The sequence below is a fragment of the Melospiza melodia genome, chromosome 4, assembly GCF_035770615.1.
Source record: "Melospiza melodia melodia isolate bMelMel2 chromosome 4, bMelMel2.pri, whole genome shotgun sequence".
NCBI classification, from domain to species: Eukaryota; Metazoa; Chordata; class Aves; order Passeriformes; family Passerellidae; genus Melospiza; species Melospiza melodia.
Window position 1 is genome coordinate 9889424 of NC_086197.1, and position 16596 is coordinate 9906019.

General features: G+C 42.8%; 1 protein-coding gene across 7 annotated transcripts in view; it reads right to left on the bottom strand.

Moving 5' to 3' along the window:
* Nucleotides 1-16596, bottom strand: part of CALD1 (caldesmon 1) — a 162698-nt gene that overhangs the window by 15250 nt on the left and 130852 nt on the right. For 6 of the 7 annotated variants that reach the window (XM_063153789.1, XM_063153785.1, XM_063153786.1 and 3 more), the window contains 5 exons: nucleotides 10743-10889; nucleotides 8867-9767; nucleotides 8141-8215; nucleotides 3532-3668; nucleotides 1679-1928 (listed from right to left, as the gene is read on the bottom strand). In XM_063153789.1, the coding sequence (XP_063009859.1) occupies nucleotides 1679-1928; nucleotides 3532-3668; nucleotides 8141-8215; nucleotides 8867-9767; nucleotides 10743-10889 (1510 nt within the window). The remainder of the gene's footprint in view (nucleotides 1-1678; nucleotides 1929-3531; nucleotides 3669-8140; nucleotides 8216-8866; nucleotides 9768-10742; nucleotides 10890-16596) is intronic. The other variant, XM_063153792.1, reaches the window with a different exon arrangement.

Genomic DNA, 16596 nt, shown 5'->3' on the forward strand with positions numbered 1-16596 from the left:
TTGGGGCATTGTGCAATCTTGGCATCTGCTGAGTTCTGCTGCAAAGAGCTCAGTACATTAAAGGAACTGGCATTCAGCTGCCAGATACTATCAGTATTATTCATTTACCATTTGTTTTCCAAACAACTAGGATTCCTAAATGATGCACCAGAGACTTGGAAATCCTATTTGTAGAGTCCCTTGGCAGAGGAAGTACAAGAAAACAGATGTGTTGGATACTCAATATTTAAATAGACAAGAATATCTCCCTAATGAGATCTAGCCCATTGTAACTATATATAACATTAGCATTCCAACCCATCTGCAGCAGATAAATTTTGACATGCACTTTGTAATTCAATGTGTATAATGCACAAAAAAAAAAAAAAAAATCTGTGGCTATAGCACTGGCCCAAGATTCTGAATCCCCAAGAAGATAAGAAATTTGCAGCTATCTCTGAGGAAATCCTGACTCATAAAAGCAGATTTTAGAGCCCTGCCTGTCCTAAGGCTAGAATTAGAACATTTTTTCATACCCTGGGTGCTGTGGTGTGTTTTTACCCCTAATGGTATGTTCTGTTATTGCCTAAGTTAATGTTTTGGTCCAAATTATACCCCCCCCATCACTCCATTGTCAATCTACCCTGAGTTCCCTGTCAATCCTACCTGGTGCCAATGCCCTGCTTGGAATTCCCCGTCAGAAAACCCCTAAAGTGAGACCTCCCATTAGTCCATGTGACCCAACATCCCCTCCATGTCCATGTGGGGTCCATGTGGCCCTTCCCTCATTGGAAGAAGCTTTTGTGAACCCTATCTTTCACCCCTCCCCAGGAATCTCCAATTATCAGCTGATTTATCCCCTTCCCTTGAACAGCCCCCATTTAAAAACCCCTCCACACCTGTGTTCTGTGCCTCTGGTCCCTGACGCTTTCATAGGATAAATCCTTTTGGAAACCATACTAAAGACCTCTCTCTTGTCCTTGCTCCTGCTCTTGAGGATTATCACTTTGTGCTGCAGAGATAAAGCCCCACAGCTGTATCCCAGACTGTGCTGCTTTCTGGGAACAGCCCACTCTTGGCATGGAGCCGGGAGCTGGCTGGGGAAAAATCCAGCACTGCATCACCTGGATGCTGCATGTTTTACCTCAGGTCTTCACTAGACAATGCTGAAGAGAGCTGTTGACTAATGCAAGGAAAGTGGAAGTAAAATAGTAATTGTTACTATCGTATTTTCTGAAAAATCCCTTTGCTAGGATTTTTTCTCCTGGGAAGCCAAATAATCTTAGAGAAAAATGAAAATAATTATTATTTCATTTGCTTTGTTTGTGTTTTGTTGATTTGGAATGTGGTTTAAATAGTGCTTGCCAACTGGCCATTGTTTGATTACCTTCATGTGAATTGTTTTGACTTAATGACCAATCATGGTCCAGCTGTGTCGAGGCTCTAGTGAGTCATGAGTTTTTCCTTAGTATCTTGTTAAGCCTTCTGTAAGTATCCTTTCTCTATTCTTTAGTATAATTTAGTATAACATTCTTTAATATAATACAGTAACATCATCAATTAGCCTTCTAAGAACATGGAGTCAGATCCATCATTTCCTTCCTGCCACAGGGCACCCTAAAAATACCACAAGTATATAAAAACACCACAAGTAATAATGGAATAAACCCAAGTGCAACACTCCGTACTTCACACTCACCTCCTCTCTGATTTTCCTCTCAGCCTCCTCCTGCTTCTTCTTCTGCTCCTCTTCCTCCAGAACTTTCCGGCGCTCCTCCCGCTTTTTCTTCAGCTCGCCCAGCTCTGCCGCCGCCTCCTGCTGCTTCTCCTTCAGCTTCTCCAGCTCCTCGCTCTCACTCTCGCCCCGGCGGCGCCGCTGATCCTCCAACCTCTTCAGGGCCTCCGCGCCCGGCTTCGCCTCCTCCGCGGCGCCCTTCGCGCCAGAGCGCCTGGGAAGGCAATGGGGCCATGTTGTGATTTCAGGCTTTACTCTAGAACCTCGGGTCCCTCCCTGAAGATTCCCTCCCAGGTGTATCAATCACCTCTCCTTTCTCCCCACTGTCGGTCCTGGAATTCCAGAAGGGCATCAAGGGATTGGCAGATTCAAAGGATGCCCTCTACCCCTGACCTCCTCTCCTGTACCTGGTTGGTGGCTCCCTACCCCATCCCCGCTCCTTTGTCTGGACAGTTCCAGACAAAGCCCAACTCTGTGGGGGCATTTCATTATAAAATAGCCCTAATTCATACCCAACAACCCAACAAACATTGGCACCTCTGCTGATGCTGCCAACCCCAATCTTCTACTCAGCTGATAAAAGGTCATTGAACAGCCTTCTTCACAACTTCATGAAACAGAAGAACAAAAAACAAAACAAAACAAAAAAAAAAAAACCCAAACAAAAAAAAAAGGAGTGGAAACTCAAATCTACATTTTGCCACTAATGCTTCGCTCCCACAGGAAATAAAGCAAATGAAAACACATCAAAAATATTTTTAGAAAATCATTGTCGTTATTGATGATGTGACCCAAGTTTTGAGCAAGGCCAATTTCCTGCTGTTCCATCTCCATCACTGCCTGTCTTTTGGCCTGAGGTCAGGGTGTCTCCAGGGTCTTTTGAGCTGCATTTTATTTTGAGAAAGTTTGTTTTTCCCGGCAGAATCACGAGGGGAATGCTGAGATACAATAGCAAATCCCATCTGCCATGCTCAGATTTCTCAAAGTGCCTGAAGAGCTTAACCTTTCCCTTGCCTGTGTCAATGTAAAAGAGGAAGAGAGATGCAGAAGGAGAAAAATTTTGATTTCTAACCTACTCATTCCTGGTTTCCTGCTGAAAGGAAGAACTTCATTTCTATTTCATCTATCCCATGCTTTTAGCAGGCAGGATCTTTTTAAATTAAATTTTCACTAGAAAATTGTTACCTTCTTTGAATTTCCTGATATAACCATGAGCCAAATATTTCCTTTAAAAAGAATCAAACTGTGACACAGATTATAAAAAGGAAGGGGGGAAAAAAAAAAAGAAAAAATATTATTTTGGCTAGGAGAGGTTTTACCTAACTGGAAAAACACTTTTCTAGAGAAGTCATTAATTTCAATGTTTGCCTTGAAATTAAGAGAGAAAGAGCTTCTCTCTTGGACATTTGAGAAAGCACACAAAGCACAACTGGATTGTGCTTTATTCTGCTAATTAAAGATAGGTGGGTAATTGGAAATAGGTTACTACAGTAAAAGTTGAGATCGGACTAGAAAAATTGGAGAACACAAAATCTAGGGTTTTGTCACTATTGGCCTCTGTGTAGATATTAGAAATAAGGAAGCAAAGCTCCAGCAGAACAGAACCAAGACTCTTGTCTCTGCTGGGGGAGGAAAGCCATTTCCATCTGCTTGCAGAGCTTCATTTTGTTCCTGCAGCAGAGTGGGGACAGCTCAGAAACTGCAGAACCCAGCGAACACCTGAGCCACTGCTGATGGTGCCAGCCCAGTTCCTCCACTCAGAGCCCCAGAGATGGCCCCTGTAGCACCAGCAAGCCCAGTTGTCCCGTGGCACTCACCCAAAAGCATTCTCAGTGGGTTTCAGTTTGGAGGCAGGGGGCTCCCGTTCCCCGTTCTGCGCCTTCTGTTCAGGAGCACCCTTCTTGCGATCCCAGACACTTTTCATTTCCTCTTTGGGGGCTTTACCTTTGTCATCCTGTGCAGAACACAGCACAAATCACAGAACAAAACACAAGACACACCAAAAAAGGGAAAAAAAAGTCAGAATGAGGCATTCTAAATAACAGCTGAGAAATACAAATTTCTCGGCAAGATTGTGATCTGTCTTCAAAGTGTTTATGTGCTGTAGGGCAGAAGTAGTCTGCAAAGCTCTAAACTGTGATCAACTCTCTCTTTGCTGTCCTGACCTGAATTCCAGGTCCAAACATCTTGAAAATAATATTATCGGTCTTCTAATAATATTTTTGAAAAATAAAGTCAAAGTTGGCTGTGGCCATAGGATCATGCCACCACACTACTTCACTCTGCAACTGCACCCCCAACTCTTCCTCCCACTGCAGCATCATTCACCTCTTGCTTCTTAAGACTGCAGGTTGCAAACTCTCTGGGACTTGCCAACACATTTTTAGTACCAGTTTTAGGGCATTGGTGCAATAAAAATAACACATAACCTCTAACAAATGTCAAGCTTGTTTGACAAAGTTTATGCTCTTTTCAGTGTCACAGCAGAGGGAAACTTCATTACTGTAAGAAAAATGGCCAAAACACAAAATCATCTTTATATCAGAGCAAAACTTACTCTGACAAAAAGCACAGTCCTGGTTGGTCATGGGTAGCATTATCAAACATAAATATTTAAATCTGTGAAGAATGAAATGCTCTGGAAAACATGAGCAAAAATTCCCTTTATCCTTAAAAAAGTTTTGTCTTATGATTCTTAGTAGTAATCAAGAACATTTTTTGCATAAATTTAATTCTCCAGTATTTCTTTAGAGTTATGAGCTTGAAGTATTTATGAATACCACAGATGGCCTGACCCCAGCATGCTGAGTCATGGCTAGATGCTGGTAAAGGAGAAAGTGAACTGATTTAAGTTATGCATCCTCAGGTAGAAATATTCTCTCTTAGTTAAGACTACCAGCCAAAACCAACTTTCAACAGCAGATGAAACATTTACCTCCAAAGTATTTATTTGCTTTCTCCAGCTCTGTGCTGAAGGAAGTAGAAATACCTTCTGTGTAGAATTCAAATGGAAACCTTTAGAAAATAAACACTTTGGAAGCCTGTTGCAATCCCATTTGCTAACTAGAAAGATAAAGAACTTCTGTAACTTTCCTGTCTGCAACACAGCTGCTCCTAAAGGTGTCTTAACATGTACCTTGAAATGAAAAATTAGAATACAGCTTCACACCCCAAATCAAAAGAAATTTCTGTTCTTCCTCATCAAAGAGGAAGAACATCCATCCATCCATCCATCTCAACTCTTGGAGAAGCAAAATCTTTACCTACAAAGGATGAGTTCAGAGCCTTCAAAGCCAAGATCCTCCTAAGGCTGGTGCAGAGTGAAGCCCCAGAGTCAGAGCCTGACTCTACCTGAGGCCAGTTTGCTGCTCAGAGAAGCCGAGCAGTGGATGCCACCATGGCAGAACATGTTAAAAAGTGAGCACAGGAAGCTTAAACCACTTCAGCAAATTTGCTGCTGCTGGGCACAGCCATCAGAGGCATTTGCTCTGCTCTGAGAGCAGATTTTCCCATGCTATCCTTCCAATAAGGTCTGGCAGCTCCCTGAGGGACAGGAGGGGAGCTCAGCTTCCATTCTTTGGCCGTGCATTCTTTGGCCATGATGCTGCAAGAGAGGGCCTCAAGGAATGGTCCTGCTGGGCTGGGGCAAGCAGGGCTGTTCATTTATCCTGCTGAATGCCACCAGACAGCAGGATCATCTTCTGGGCCTTCCCAACTCAAATGGGTGATCACCTTCACAGCAGCAATCTCCCAGCCCTTCAGCCCCACTCAGGGTGATGCTGAAACTGTCTGTGCTGACTGGTGCAAGATTCCTCGTGCCAGGATGTCTGTCCTGGGGTTTTAGGAGCATAAGATTTCCTTTTGCTGAGATTTTCATCAAGACCTTCCTAAGTCTTATTTAAAAAGCCAACACTTCCAGCTGCCTTATGATTCAGGTCCACTGGGGAGGGTTGTATCTCTTACATCTTAATTGAAATCTCTGAGAAAACTAATATTAAAACAATATAGCTTAAAAATTAATAGGTTAGGAAATAGCATTTCAGAGGCCAGTATGATTTATGACAATGTGTCTGCATTTGAGAAAACCATTAACACAGCTTGGTCTCTTCATTCAAAAAAGATGGTAAAACAAGATATTACAGAAACATTTCACATCTTTTGGGCTCAATCCTTCTCCTAGTAATTTTAATACCAAAGCAGCGATTGATTAGCAAAGAAGCAGCATCCTTTGTATCTCATTCCAAAGGCAGGCAACAAAATAAATTATTTACTTTGTCTCACTGCCTAATTACAGACTAATCTAGCTTCAGCTGAATTCAGAAAGGACTCCACTTGGAGCAGACAGGTGATATTACCTGAACTGAAATAGCTCACGTGATAAATCTCACAAATCTTGATATCAAGCTAGAACATTACCAAAGGCATGGTTAACAAATTTCCAACTTTATATTTATATTTTTATATTTTTCCATACTGCCTCTTTTCTGTTCAATTTTTATGCTATTATTTGAGAGCTGAGATTTCTGAATCTTGAGTTTGAACACCTTCAGACTGAAGCAAATCAGTTACTGAGGCTGGGGCCCATCTGGCAGACCTGATTCCCCACATAAACTCAGTTATTTGGGGAGCTAAAAGCTGTGGGCATCTGGCTCTGGGGCTCCCCTGTGGAGTCAGCTGCCACCCCCAAACACCATGAGAAAAGCAACTGCTGCAGCATGTCTGGCCAAACTGGAAGCAGGAAATACCAGGAGTCTCACATCATGAGAAAGCTTGGTCTTGTGAGCTTCTCAGGTCACTTTCAAGAACGAAAAACTGCGCAGAAGTTCAGAAAAAGAGACAAATTTTTTCTTGCCAAATTAATCAAAAAACCTGAACTCTGAGGTCCAAAGCAAAAGCAAAACCTGATTATGCAGATACATTCTGTTCCCCCAGAGTCTTGTTCATGGAATACTGGCATTCTCTCAGCTGCATGCACATTCAGAAAGAGACCTCACTGAATTTGTGTGTCCTGGAAAGAGGGGGGAAAGTAGAGATGGGAGCCTGATCTTGCCTGGTCATCAATTTTGTTCACAGGTAAAGAAGCAACAACTGAGATTTTCAAGACATTTTGAATGCTCAGGATGGGTATTAAGCACTGAACTAGAAGTGGGATTCTATTAAGTTTTCTCAGCTTCAGCAGCCAAAGATGGAAACACTAAAAATCACAAGCAACTTTTATAAGTCTTGCCAATTTCCTGGAATAATCCACCCAGTGGGTAGGGTTTGAAAGCATGATGAGAGCTCCAGGGAGAGCTGGCCAAGTTCTCCAAAAGAACAAGCAGGACAACTGTGTCTCGAGTTCCCACAAATCAAACTCTGTGGTCAGCTACAGGCTCCTCTTTGTATTTACTTGTGATATTCAAAGACTGCGTGCAAAAGTGAATAGTGGAAATTTATTCTGTCTTAATATAATCCATCCCTTTTTTTGTGCAGCTATTTACGCTGCTCTCTGAGGGTGAGCTGAGCATGTTCCAAACTCATCTGCTAAGGACCCTGCAGTGGACCCTCCACAACCCTCAATGGTCCCAATCTACTGGATAGACAGAAATCTGTGCTGTGGCTCCCTTTAAGCCACACAGACCTGTCTGAACCCAAATGGGTCCAAATTTCCAAGGCTCTGAGCAGTGTCCCCTAACCAGGATCAGGGACTGGTTTGAGATCTGCTGCACTGACCCAAAACCACTGCACAGCACTGAGCATGGCTCCCTGTGTCCAGCTGCACCCTGAAGAGCAAATGGTCCCCAAATCTTATTTACTTACCATACAGTAAAACACCATGGCACCAGCTCCTGTGTCTACAGTGGAAATGCAATGCAGTAATTTTGGTGGATTTTTCTCTTCAAAACAAAAGAAGAATCTTGGATATGCACAGTTTAAATCATGGGGTGTTGCAGCTTGCAGGGGAATTATTAGTTAAGGCAGTCTGCTGGCCAAAGGGCCCAGATTATTATCATTATGATGATTATTATTAATTATCATGATGATGATGATTATTAGAGTAGGTTTTGTTCATAGGGGAAAAAGTTCACAGTAAAGTGAGAGGAAACTAGAGAAGGATGATTAGTTGATACTGTCCTGAAAAATTCATCCCCAGAGGGAAAACCATACTTGTGTTGTTGACTGAACTGAGTTTCCTGAAATATTTGTTTTAAGACAAACAGGAATTGGTCCTAAAGCCCCAAAAGAACAAACTACTTAAGAATTTACTTAATTTTAAGCACTTAAGGAGCTTCATCCCTATTTATTTCAGCAGGATTACCCATGTTCTTGAAGTGGAGCACAAGCTTAAGTACTTTGCTGAAGAATCAACATTCACTTATAGGTGCCTTATTTGTTTTCCTATCTCTAGTTTCCCTATCACATGTACATCAGTGCTTTATGAGTTACCTGATCTTGTACGGAGGTAGCTTGGGGCTTCTCTTCTGGCAGCTTTTCCTTTTTAGCTTCCACTTTTTCTTCCTCCTTTGTTTTTGGGTTTTCAATAATTTATTTATTTTTTTAACAAAAAACCATCGCACCTGTTTGCATTTTTTGTTTCTCCACGCTGTGTTCACGTACCAATCCAGTGTGCAGCCACCACTCCATCAAGTGCTGCTGTGCCCACACCTCTGTGTGCAGCTGTGCCCCCTCCACCCTCTCCAAATCCTCCCAATTTCCCCCCTTTGGGCCTTTCTCCCTGGTGTGGCATCATGCTCACGTGTCCCAATACAGAGCCCTTTCTTGTGATTGCATTTAGCGCACAGAATTCCTCACACACTTCTACAGGTGCTCATAATACTTTCTGCCAAGATGTGTCTGCCTCCACCTCATGGGTTACTGCATTAGGCCAGTTTTTATAGCAGCTGAGGGGAAAAAAAAAAGGCAGCAAAAGCACATGCAGAGGTCTGAACATGCAAGGTTTTCTCTGAATGAGGGGCTGAGGTCAGGCCTGTTGTGCACTGAATTATTGGTAAGCAGGAGGAGATTTATTTTTAAAAATAGAGAGCAACAGCACAAGTGTTAGTAACTTCATACAGGACTAGATCTGTGAGGAAATTCCAATTCAATCTGTTCTTGCATTACATTTCACACAAACCACAGGTGTCTTATTTTGGTGCAAAATGCTTACTGTACCTGTTTTTTTAAGGCAGCTGCTTGACGTTTTTCTTCTTCTATTTTCTGTTCTTCCATCTTTTGTTTTTCCTTTAATTTCTCTGCCTCTAGCTTAGCCTTTTCCTCAGCTGCCCTCTTTTCCTCTTCTGCCTTTGCCCTTTCCTCAGCTGCCCTCCTTTCCTCCTCTGCTTTCTGTTTTTCCTCAGCTGCCCTCCTCTCCTCTTCAGCTTTAGCCCTCTCCCTTTCCTCAGCTGCCCTCCTCTCCTCTTCTGCCTTTGCCCTCTCCTCAGCTGCCCTCTTTTCTTCCTCTGCTCTCTGTTTTTCCTCAGCTGCCCTCTTTTCCTCCTCTGCTCTCTGTTTTTCCTCAGCTGCCCTCTTTTCCTCCTCTGCTTTTAACCTCTCCCTTTCTTCTGCTTCCTTCCTTTCTTGCTCAGCCTTTTCCTCATCCCTGAGCTTCTCTTTATCTGCAGCATCAGCTACACTTTGCGTCCCCTCTGGCACAGCATTTGTATTGTTCTCTGCTTTGTGTTCCTCTGCATTTACAGTTACTGCCTCTTCTTTATCAGTGGGTTTTTCTGCTGTCACATCTACCTGATTTTCCTCCTCCTTGGGTTTCTCCTCCTCCTTGTCTTTTTCTTCTTTTTTCCCCTCTTCTTCCCCCTCTTGCCTCCAGTTGTTCCTCTGGTAGGATTTGGTAACTGTTTCAGTCTCCTCTTTCCCCGTGGTCGCGTTTTCTTCCACGTTGTTCACTTCTCTCCTGCTGGGCGCTGACAAGCTCCCGTCTGTGATCGTGGGGTCCAATTCCTTCTGCCGTTCCAGGGCCTCCTGCAGGCGCTTCTGGCGCCTCTCCTCCCGCCTCGCCAGCCTCTCCAGCAACGCGGCTTCATCGTCCAAGGAGCGCTTGCTTTCCTCTCCTGCCACGCTGGGCGAAAGGGACAGGCTTGCATCAAAAAACACAACCCACAAAAAGTCTAACAACATATGCGCTTCACTCTTTCTAGGAAAAAAGCTTGTATCGTCATTCCACAGGTGGAAAACTCAACAGGTTACACACTTCAAAATTTAGCTGCTGTTTTACTATCTATATCCATTCTCCTTGCCTTAAATAAATTGCTTCTTGCACTCAGGATTTAGTAGCACTAGCCATCACAATTTGGGCGTTTTTTTCTATCAGTTGCGTTATGGCCATTGGAAATCTGGGTATATTGTTTATATTATTGTTTATGTGAAACTAAACAAATGATGGACGGACAGGAAGGCCAGCTCTGGACAGACAGGGAGCCCACTCAGCTTTGTGACATGTGGGTGGTGATAGCAGTGATATGGTGCAATGGTTTAGGGGCCAGCAGTGGCTGGGTTGATGGTTGGACTTGATGATCCTAAAGGCCTCTTCCCACATGGATGATTCCACGATTTCAAGTGTCACCTCCTTCCATGAGCTTTCCTGCTCTTTATACCTGCCTGACACTGACAATGCCAGGTGAGCGCTGGGGCTCACACTCAGCACCTTGCAGGAGTGTTGCAGCCACAGCTTGAGGACTGGGTGCCCCCATGGTGCCATGACCCCTGTGAGCAGAACCAGAGCTGTGGTGTTTTGTGAGGCCAGATGCACCCACGCCTGAGAGAAGCTGAGAGCCTCCATGAGCGCTGGCTGAATTACCCCACAGACAGCCTTGAGGACACCTGGATATGTGCCATGAGCCAGATGTGGGATGCTCCCACCCTACCACGCAGACACAGCCAGGCTGATCCTCACTGTGCGAGGTCCTTCCTCACTTTAAGGATGGCCAAACCCAGCACTTCAAACTCAAGCACCACAGCAAACCTCTTCCAGGCCCTTCTTTACTCTGAACAAAAACTACCATTGGCTTGCCAGTAAACAACATCAGACATTTACCTGTTCTGGGCATTGACCTCAGATTTCTCTGTTGCTTCTCCTGAGAGATCTCCTTCCTCCTTTTGCCTCAGCCTCTCCTGCCGAGCCCGCCGGCGCCGTTCCCTGGCAGCTTCTTCATCATCATCATCGTTCCTCTGGTAGGACAGCCTGCAACAGGGAAACATTGGTGCTATGGCACATTGGACACTGAAAAAAGTCACAAAAAGCAGTTTTCTAGAGCACAGAAGGCATGGCTACAGTGGCTGCTCCATGTGCTGTTGTGAAAATATGCTGTGAAATTGAGATACACCATTTCTAAGCCTGGTTTTCTTTTCTTTCTCAGAAGAGAGCTTGAGAAAATAGTCCCTGTGAAAGCAGCAGCCACACCACACTGGCTCCTAGAAAACACCAAATCCATAAAAGCTGAGCTCTGTAGCTGAGCAAACATTCTCCTAGCCTGCACCATGATCCTGTTGGAGCACTCACAGGATTTGAGCAGACTTGATCAAGCCCACGTAACTGAAACTGGACTCAGCAAAGCAGCTTTTCATTAGTCTCCTCTAAACATCACATGCTGAAAACAGCGACAGAATTCTACATTTTAAAGACTAGAAAGCAGAGAGACACAAGTATGACAGCAGTGTTTGGTTCTGAGTGCCAAACATCTGACACCCACAAAATGTTTGTGAGCCCGGAGCCCTGCCAGGCCAAATCACACAAGATCTCTGCTGTGATGAAAGCCTACAGCTGAGAACCCATTGTATTCATCTGCCCCAACAGATGATTACATTCAGTTTCATCCTGCTTGAAAAGGAAAGCAAGACCTTAAAATCCTAATAATCCTGTGTCCCATTCAAATCTTTGCTGAGGTTATTACTGTGGGAGATAAAGGGAGAGGCCTGCATTCCTCTTATCTTTTGGAGCAGGGAAAGTGAATTAGGAAGCTAACATGTGTCAGACCCAGTCAGGACATTCATTTACTTTGCTTCTGGCAGAGGTCTGACACATCATGGTTAAGAAGCCTCCCGTCTTTACATAGTCACGTATTTAAGTTAGCAGCGCAGCCATGAACATAAAAAAAGCCAGAGTTCTGCACTTACTAAAACCAAGTACAGATAATATTAGTTTTGCAAACATTTAAACATTAAAAGCAACTAAATTTTGATTTAGCCATCAATCAGACTCTTTGGGGCCAAACCTCTCCCATTACCATGTTCTGGTACTACTTTTCTCCATTGCTGAAAGAAGGGTCAAAGTATAGGTTCAGCCCGGACACAGTAACTCCAATTTTGCTTTAAGAATTCAAAGTGCAAAACATGGCTGAGCCACTTGCCAGACCTAGAACAGCATTTTCATCCTCAGTGCACCAAAGAGTTTAATTTGCTACTTTCATGCTTTGCTTTAAGAGGTTTTTCTTTATAGAAACAACTCTTCTCAAAGAGAGAGCAAACCATGAGCAGCATGGCCATGAGGGAACACAGAGGGGGATGAGGAACAAAGGAAGGAGCTGAATTAAAAGCACTAAAGGTGTGATGCAGGGAAGGCAAGGAAAAGCAATTCCTGCCATTTGCAAGCAACTTGAAGAGGTATCAACGTTTCATTTAGGTCTAGAACAGAAAGGATATTAGTACAATAACAAATCAATGGAGTCTTTAATTTCCAAAAGAAGAAGACTGGAATAAAACTGCAATATCAAACTGACCAGACACCCCCTTCATTAGTAAGATGTTCTGGCTGCAAGAAGCCTATGATCTTTTCCACTCTCAACTCCAGCTGTAAGGGCACAGGAGAGGACACACTGCTCCCAGCCTGGAGCAGCTGGACAATGGCCACAACTGAGTCAACACCCAGTATCTACAGCTCAGGATTTGTCTTTGCAGTGAGACCACACAAAGATGAAGAAGTTTACTCCACTCTCTGTACCCACACAGAGCACCCCTACACAGCAAGGAGAACAACTGCTTCCAAAAGCCTCTTTAAAATGCCTTTTTTAAACCACCAGTGGCTCAGCAAACTAAAAAAGGAAACAAAAAGAATACCCTAAGCAAAAATTCCCACAAAATCTTATCTATTAAACAGATATGTACTTCCTGTCCTTGGACACTTATCACATAGATCATCTGTTAAGAAAGCTGAAAATTTCTCTTATTATGATTCTAAAGACATCCATTGCCTTGCTACATATCACAGCAGTTTCCTACAGCGAGCAAGTACACCAGGTATTCCATTAATGAGAATCACCTTAAGTATTCATCTCTGTTCACCAGCAATCATGAAATCTGCTCAGTAACCAGGAAACACTCATAAGGAACAACTAATTGCAGGGTTTTTTTAGGAGATGTGTTCCTTGTTTTCCTCCCAGTTGTGTTAACACAATTGGGTGTAAGGGGTGACCCTCATTCTCCCACTTCAACAGATCTCTGCAGCAACCACCACAAGGAAAATCAATTTTGGAGCTCTCCAAAGCTTATCTTCCAATTGCCTACATCTTTTGACATCCTTCAGCAATAGTAAATAAATAATGAAAAGTATGTCTCCAAGATTTCAGCTCTCTTTATCAGACAGATGGAATTCTGATGGTCCGCGCTGGCCTGTGCGGTTTCTCCACCCTTGGAGAGCAGCCTTGCTGCCCCGCACACACCCAGCAACTCAATTAAACTGAACTTATATCCATTTGTGGCTTTGCAGGCAAGTATCTCTCCACAAGCAGCTGTTCCAGCTGTCTCAGGCAGTGAGACCACAGCACAGCATGATCTCCAAGAGGTGTGCCAAGCCTGCTGATAACACTCCCTTGTGGAATATTCAGATCACAGAATATTCTGAGCTGGAAGGGACCCACAAGGAACATCAAGTGCAGCTCTCAAGGACTGAAATCCCAGACCTGAAGAACTCAACAACAAATCTCATTAGTATCTGAGTAAGTCTAAAAATGCTGCCCTCAGATTGAAGGCGGGGGGCACTTTGAGTGAAAAATAAATCTGCTGGGTTGGGAACACAGGAGATGTGGCCATCTGCTTCAGGCCTTTTCCAGAGAAATACAGCACTCTGCATTTTACACCAAACACTGAATTTATGTAAGGTTATAACCCAGCAAGAAACTTGGTAATAGCTGGGATGATCATGGGGCTCAAAACCATTTCATACAATCCAGCTTTAGCTGGTTTCCACTTGAAACCTCAAATCAGCCCGAGCATTATCTAAGGCACTTTGGGTTTGGAGTTCCTTGCCCAGTACTAGTACATTATTATTATTTTCTGAATTATGACAGCACTGAAATTTCCTGATCAAGCTCATGGGCTCCTACATTAGGCAATTTATGAAGATTGGGCAAAATCTGGTCCCCATTCTAAAGAGTGTGCATTCTGATTAAAGAGAAACCTTATAATTTGTAGCACAATCTGCCTTCAGAGAGTCAAAAATAAACCTGATGAACCTAAATTATTTTTTTCATTTTTCACGGGAGTAGAAAAAAACCTGCCTAATTTGACCTGGATCCCACTACTCCATTCTAGAGGAGGCAGGGAGAAAGAACTGCTATGGATCTGAACCCTGACTCCATTTCAAGGGTCAGAAATACATGAAAAAAATTCCAAACAGAACAAAAGCCTTTAAGATTTTTAAGCAGTTCATATCTGGCTTTTCTTTCCTCCATGGTTCACTCAAATGCCAGTCTGGTTTTTATGCCTGCAGAAACACCTTGCATCCTTCTCAGCAGTGCGCTCACAACAGGCACTCAATTAGACACAATTGCACCTATTCAGCAAGCTCTTTCCCACACTGCTTTGTTATCCTGGAGCTTTTACATGTATTACAGATTGATTTTGCCTGTGGTCCACCCCAAGAAATGAGATCATCCATCCTGTACCAAACTACTGCACCTCCAGCTTGCTACCTAACCTACCTCTAAGACCTCTGCCCTTTATTACGTAAAACCACAGCAGCTGAGGTGATATCTGCTGATTTGTGGCTCCAAATTTATGTCAGATGGAGGATGTCAGTAAAATGTCCTCAATGACAGATTTCACTGCCAGACTCAGCCCATAAAAGCTGAATTTGTTGGCCTTCTGTGCTCTTAGAAAGTCATTCTATTTACCCAGGCTCTTCCTGAAAGGATGGGTGGGGTGAGGATGGACTTTGTTAAAATACCCACTGGGGAGTGCTCTTTGTGCCACTGTTGACATTCAGCCCCATTTTATTTATGATGAAATATGTTTTTAGACTTTTTATTGTTTGCTTATTTTGTGTTGTGATAGGCACACTTCAAAACCTGAATATAAACAACTGATCAATCTTCACCTCAAAATAAAAAATAAAACCATAACAAGGGCACATGCTTCCACAGAGGGCTGTGCCTCTCTCTTTCAGGCTCTGCGTGTCGATCTCAGCTGTATTTCATTCAAGTCATACCTAAAAATGTGCTGAATGGTGGGGGGCAGTTGTAGGTAAAACTGTTTTTCCTAATCATCCCTCCATCATTCAGTGAGAGCTGCCAGAATTCTGCTCAGACCTGCTCAAGAAGATTCATTTTTTTATGGGGGAATGAGCAGAATTTCAGTCCAAAATGTTCATGCTTTAAAAAGATGTAGTGAGTGAAAACAGGAGATTATGGTGGAGACATGCAGACATGCCACCACTGTTCTCAGTCCAATGTTGTGCATGAATGATGCTATTAACACCCATATTTTTCACATTTTTCTCAATTTGACATGCCCCATTTTTTTTCCACATTGAATGTAGGAGAGACAAGTGGATAAAATTAACCAATTGCTGGGAATGAAACCCAGACAAATTAAAACTGGAAATTAAGTACATGTTTCGAACAGTGAGGATAATTACACACACAAGAAATGATGGAACATCCATCTCTTGCATCTCTGCATTAAGATGGATGCCTTTTTGGAAGTTATACTACAAAATAATACTGATTTTTGGGTTCATTGTAGATAGCTTGGTGAAATTCCACTAACACTTATGTATAGGAAGTTAGACTAGATTATATGGTGGCACCTGCAGGACTTAAACTGTACAGCCTTCCATTTACAAACACTACATGTTTCTCATTTTGCCCACAATTTATCTTTGTCTCAGAAGTACTTTTACTCTGTTTATCCATCCATTCTACACAAGTACACAGCCTGTTCTTCTGAGCAGGCAAATTACCCAGATATGCCCACAGATCTTAGGCCAAAACAGACACTGGTGCACCTTTCAGTGTATTATGTTCTCATATTCACTTAATTTTCATACTGTGTTCCTAATACACTTTCTTCTTTTTCATAGCTCCAAAGACTTCAAGGATTATTGGTTTTTTCTTATCAAATAAGTTTTCAGAAGAACATTTTTTCTGTCAGACGTGGCATCCTTAATTTCCTACTATACATTTAGAAGCATTTCTTCTACCATAATCCTTGATCTAAAATACCTAAAAGGCTAAAACTTTTGGCCATTTTAACAGCAGTTTTTTTGTTTCAGCTGAGCAAAACCTTTGGATTATTTACTTTGGTTAAGGAGTTGGCTGGGAGGTTGTTATTTTGTTTACATGACAAAACAGTTAAGCATGGGAAAGAAAAGGTCTTCTGAGAGTTTCAGTTTGTGACTTTTTTTTTTTTTGTTTCTTTTTTTGATGTTTTTGACATTTAGATTTTTTTAACTGGTAAGGAAAGAGTAGGTAAATTCATCTCTCTAACAGTGTGATTCTGAAATCCAGGGTGCAAGCCATCCACATTGAAGAATGAAGGATAAAAAGTGACATGCAAAGCAGAAACCACAAGGAAAAAGGACTCCATAGGGACAACAAAAATCCTTGGTGATTATCAAATAATTAATGCCAAAACCATCCAGAGATTTGATTGCTTTGCCGGAGATGCTGCTGAAG